This window comes from Tachypleus tridentatus, chromosome 6 (genome assembly GCF_004210375.1).
Source record: "Tachypleus tridentatus isolate NWPU-2018 chromosome 6, ASM421037v1, whole genome shotgun sequence".
Lineage (NCBI taxonomy): Eukaryota > Metazoa > Arthropoda > Merostomata > Xiphosura > Limulidae > Tachypleus > Tachypleus tridentatus.
In genome coordinates, this window is record NC_134830.1 from 463623 (window position 1) to 468806 (window position 5184).

The 5184-nt window shown below is 34.2% G+C and overlaps 1 protein-coding gene across 1 annotated transcript; it reads right to left on the minus strand.

The window, feature by feature from the left end:
- Positions 1 to 2415: 2415 nt before the first annotated feature.
- LOC143254464 (putative G-protein coupled receptor No18) lies at positions 2416 to 3907 on the minus strand. The gene is given in 3 exon segments (XM_076509646.1): positions 2416 to 2775; positions 2778 to 2888; positions 2891 to 3907. Coding segments are annotated over 3 exon segments (1323 nt in total). The 5' UTR covers positions 3819 to 3907; the 3' UTR covers positions 2416 to 2491.
- Between the last annotated feature and the right edge of the window lie 1277 nt (positions 3908 to 5184).

Below are 5184 nucleotides of genomic sequence, written 5' to 3' on the forward strand. Positions count from 1 at the left end.
TAATTTATACACATCCGTTAGCCAATTATACTACCAAGAGTATAGCAGACGTTGTTAAATAACTGTTTCCATAGAAAGAACGTAGCAGAAAATGGTGACTTTCTATTAAAAATTCTGTAATAATTATACTACCAAAAGTGTAACAGACGTGGTTAAATAACTGTTATCGATAGAAAGAATTAGTTTGTGTTTTTGTATTTTTTTTATAGTAAAGCCACATGGGGCTATCTGCTGAGCCCAACGAGGAGAATCGAACCCCTGATTTTAGCGTTGTAAATCCGCAGACTTACTGCTGTACTAGCGGGGCGGGCAGAAATGTAGTATATGTTGACTTTCTGTGGATGGTTTATGACGAGAGTAACATTAAAATATGGGTCTTATGAATAATTAAACGCTAATTATATTTTTAATATTGTTTTGAATGATTCAGAAAATTTTGTTTTCAGGTGACTTTTTCATCATGTCCTTCCCATTTTCTTTTCGCTGTTTATGTTTTCATGAAAGTCACGGTTTTGATTTATAGGTTTCCACCTAACTTTTCTTATATGTTTTCTACAATTAGATGTTTTTACTTATAGATGACTTTTTTAGATAGATATTTTGTATATTTTTTATCAGTGGGTGTTTGTAATGCATTATTTTTCACTTTATGTTCTTATCTTCTACCTTTAGGTATTTATTTTTATGGCATTGTTTCAACTAACCTTTCTACCCTATGTTTTAGTTGTTATTTCTCTAGATAATGTTTTATATGACGTTTCCAATATAATTTTTAATATTTTTAGAAAAATGTTTTTTGATTCTTTATACGATAGATTATTTTCAGTGATACACCTTCACAACTTGATAACGTTTATTTACTATCAACTATTTACAGGTAGTTTTTACGACACAACGACTTTGTAAGTAAATTCAATTTTTTAGTTTTTGTAAGACAACTAATAAGCAACAAACCGTTCATACAAATTGCTCTGATTTTCTAATAATGACGGAGAAGGTCTTCCATTCCCACCCAAACCTCACACTTCATATCTAACTGAAATAAATACATTTTGCGAAACCAAGCTCGACCAATAAAGAGGAAGAAGAGTGCAAATGAGCCAATCAAAATTAAGATCATTCATGAAATGGATTTGTGGCGTATTTACAGAATAATTATTGGTAAATATCACTTCTTCTAATACCTAGAAAAAAACCAGTGCATTTTGGTAATACTACGTTCCAACAATCACTTTTATGTCGTGTTGCTCAGCAACAAAATTATAACCTAATACTATTGTTAGTCCATGTAATGAAAGTATAAAATGAAATGTAAAGACAACAAAACTAGAAAAATATTTGTTGATTTCTTAACTTAGAGTCTTCGTGGATAAAAAAGGATTTGTTTTCATTAAAAACGTTGGTGATATAACATAAAATAGCTTAATTCAATTTAAAATTGAATCGATATTTTTAGAATAAATTTTATGAACTTTATTCTAGGCTAGGTGATTCAACATTACGTCTTTACTTTAGATTTATTATACCAACACTCACTACACCTATAAGGCTTCATGCCTCTCCTCACTGCTCCTTTACATACCCCATTACTTAAATCGTAATGAGCAGATAGCAAATGAAGCTTTCTATCTGGATAAATGAATTTAGGTTTTTATGACTCCTCCTGTTTAAATAAATCAAGCGTGACGTGACATGATACACATTGAGATTTTGTGTAGGTTATTTGATGTGCTGTCATCTGAAGTGAATTCGTCGTCTTTACTGAACGATTTCACTATACGTTCAAGTTTTTGTTGAGGTATAGTATTTTAACGATTTTTACACGTTACAAAATCTAAAGATGACTTTGAAGTATTATACATAAATTTGAGTTCACATCTACAAACTGAGATTTCCTACAGTTTTTCCATCAAAAATAAGCAAAGAAAAACCACTGTAAGTTTCTGCCATAATTAAATTCTTAAAATTCAGAACGTGCTCTTGTAGAGAATGTTGTAATGGAAGCTGAAGAAACGATGACAATAAATAAAAGAAAAAAAGAGCTTTAGCGAAAATTGGTCCTCGGTAATGGAAATCAAGAGAAGTAAACAAATCGATGCTGTCCAACAATACAATCCACGTTGTTCATATATTCCAGTGTGATAGGCCTTTAGCGAACGGCGTCATTTTCCACAGTCTTCTTTGTCGGTTGGGGATAAGATATTTCGAAAATGGAGCCCCTTGTGGACTTTTTTACTTGTGGGAAACTTTTTACAAATTTTATTTTGGTTATAAATATTTTAGTTTCTCTCTTTATTTAGAAGTTTGCCCTTAACTGATAAACTATTTATATCTGACTCTAATGCCTCTTTACAGGTATTGAACTGGCGCAGAAATGCATTATTTACAGTTTACATAAAATAATAATATTCCACTTTTAAACTGAAACACTAAATGCAGTTGTATGCAATCGTAATACTACGACTCGTCTTTATTATGAAATTATTAGGTTTTAGTTGGAGCACAACAGTCTTTGGAAAGCTTTCCTGAAATCGGGATTAAAAATAGTATAAATTACAGGGTTCAGCGCGGAATTCACGTAGCCTAACCAAGTAATAAAGTTTACCACTCTCTGTGATATGTGACAAGTTGTGCAGAAAGGTAGGATGACATACATGAGGAAGAAGGGGAGCCAACAGAACACAAAAACACCCATCACAATGCCTAGAACCCTGGCAGCACGTCTTTCCTTTGACAAGGATATCTTCTGTCTTTGTTCTAAGTACTGACGAACCACCCAGGTCTGTGTCCGTTGTCTTGGTTCTGATTATCCTGCTGGATTCTCTCTCCAGCATCTTCCTCTTCACCATTGTCTTGAGCTTCTTCTGTTGTTACCACCAAACTAGCATTTGTTCCACATTTTTGAGACTCTGAAGTTTGAGAAGGCTCCCATTGTCTACTTCTGCTGTGGAAACTGCTAATTTAGGTGTTTGTTTGGCTCGTTTTCGAAGTCGTCTTTTTGTAGCCTGAAATATTTTCAAATAAACAATGGTCATGATGAGTAGTGGAATGAGAAAGGATCCACTCGAGGAGTAAATGACGTAACCTTGCTCCTCAGTCAGCTTACAGGGAGTAGTGTCGGTGAAATTCTGTGGCCAGTCGTTCCAGCCAATCAAAGGAGGAATAGAAATGAGCGCACTGATGGACCACACCAAAAAAATCATAAAGAGAACTCTGGTGAGTGTTCGCTTCTGGGCATAATTTATGGGGTCATGGATAGCCCAGTATCGATCAAGGGCTATTGCACAGAGATTCAGAATGGACGCTGTGCAGCAGAGAACATCAAAGGTTAGCCACATTTCACACATCCACAACCCAAACAGCCACCGACCGATGATAGAATAGGCTACATTCAGTGGCATCACTAGAATAGCAACTGCAATGTCTGCGGATGCAAGAGAAACAAGAAACATGTTCTGGACACTGCGTAAAGGACGGTAGGTAAAGATCGATAAAATGACCAGAATATTTCCAAAGAGTGTAGAAATCATTATAGTTGAGAGGAGTACAGCCGTTGTTGTTGCTTCGGGAATTGACATTGTCAGTGGGTAAGAATACTTACTGTTGTTCTGATATAAAGAAATGTTCTCGATGTTATACAACAACCACGCGTCTTCGCTGACATTCACCTCAATGTCCAAATTTAGAGATGCTAGGTAGGTGTCCCCTGTTGACTCGACGCTGTCGAAGAGACTGTGACGTGTTAAGACTCGATCAGCTTCTCCCATGTTGAAACATGTAACTAAGTACAAAACCCAGATTTGAGCAACTTCTATCATACCGTAAGGTAAGTACCACGAGAAGCTAACCAAGATTTGAAAAAAATTCCATCTTCAGTTAGTTCTTGTCCAGTCTACGTGACTCAGGGTTTTCTGAAATAAAATGTGAATACATGTTAAGTCTAAAGAAAGACATTACCTTATAACTTACAGAAAATTACCTTGAATGGCAATTTACGCTAGACGTCTCTTATTTTGAAGGTAACCACCCACTACCAACTCTGGAGATCTTCTTCTTAGACTAAAGCGCTCCAAAGTGCGAAGCGCGAAAATTTTTGGACATAACTGGGACCGTTATATGCAAACATCTAATCACCATTCATTGAGCTAAACTCAGCCCACACAATCGCAATTGCTTATTTTTTCAGATATCTCTAAACGTAGAGTTAGAACAACAATAACAGTTAACAATGAAGTAAATCCGTTTCTAGAAATCTATTAAACCTTTATTCGGGTGAAACATAACTTACCCAGAATTGAAGGTTTACATACGTTTTTTTACTTTTTTGCTACATTCTTTTATCACGGTTTATAAGCTGAGTAAAATTGGAATAAGTTTTTCTACAATATATTATCGGTACACGAATATTATTTTACGACACAAACAGGATAATCGCTATTCTCTATAATTAGATTTTCTGATAACGTCTTTCCTTATGTTCTTTCTATGAAGTACTTTAACTTTATTTATAGTCAATGAAAATTTTGTAATCCCCAATTTTGAGTCTTGTGATGAACTGACGTCCAATTGGAACAGAGTTATGTGCAGATTATGTTCCTTGTTACTTTTATTTTAAAAACATTATTAATTTTACTAATGGTTACACTAAAGAAACATGTCTAGATCCCCCTCATTCTAATTAGTGAACTTAGAACTAAATGAATATAAAAGTATTAAAACTGTCCAATCATTTCTCCAGAAACAAAACCAGTGAGCGTAAAATAAACATATCTAACAAAAAAGAGCATAGTCCTAAATTAACCGTAGTTTTAACTTTACAATCAAAATTTTTTATAAAAACTGTAGCTAGGACAAGTGCTAATGATCGAACAGATTTCCGTCATCTGATTATTAGCTTGAATGTACTTTGTTCTTCAGTTGCGAACAGAAACTTATAAAGAAGGTAAAGTTTTTATATTCATCTATCAAGAGAAAGTCCAATCAATAGATTGATTTGTGTAAATAACTGTGCAACCAAACTTACTAAGAAACTACGGAGATAAGACGTGCTGAACAATATAACAAAATGTTCTGAATCCTTAAAGCTAACTCTCTAGAAATTTTCAAAAGTTGTGATTAAAAGTTTTTGATTCATGTTTATTTGGCACACGATAAAGGTAAGGTCTTTTAACACCACTACATCTT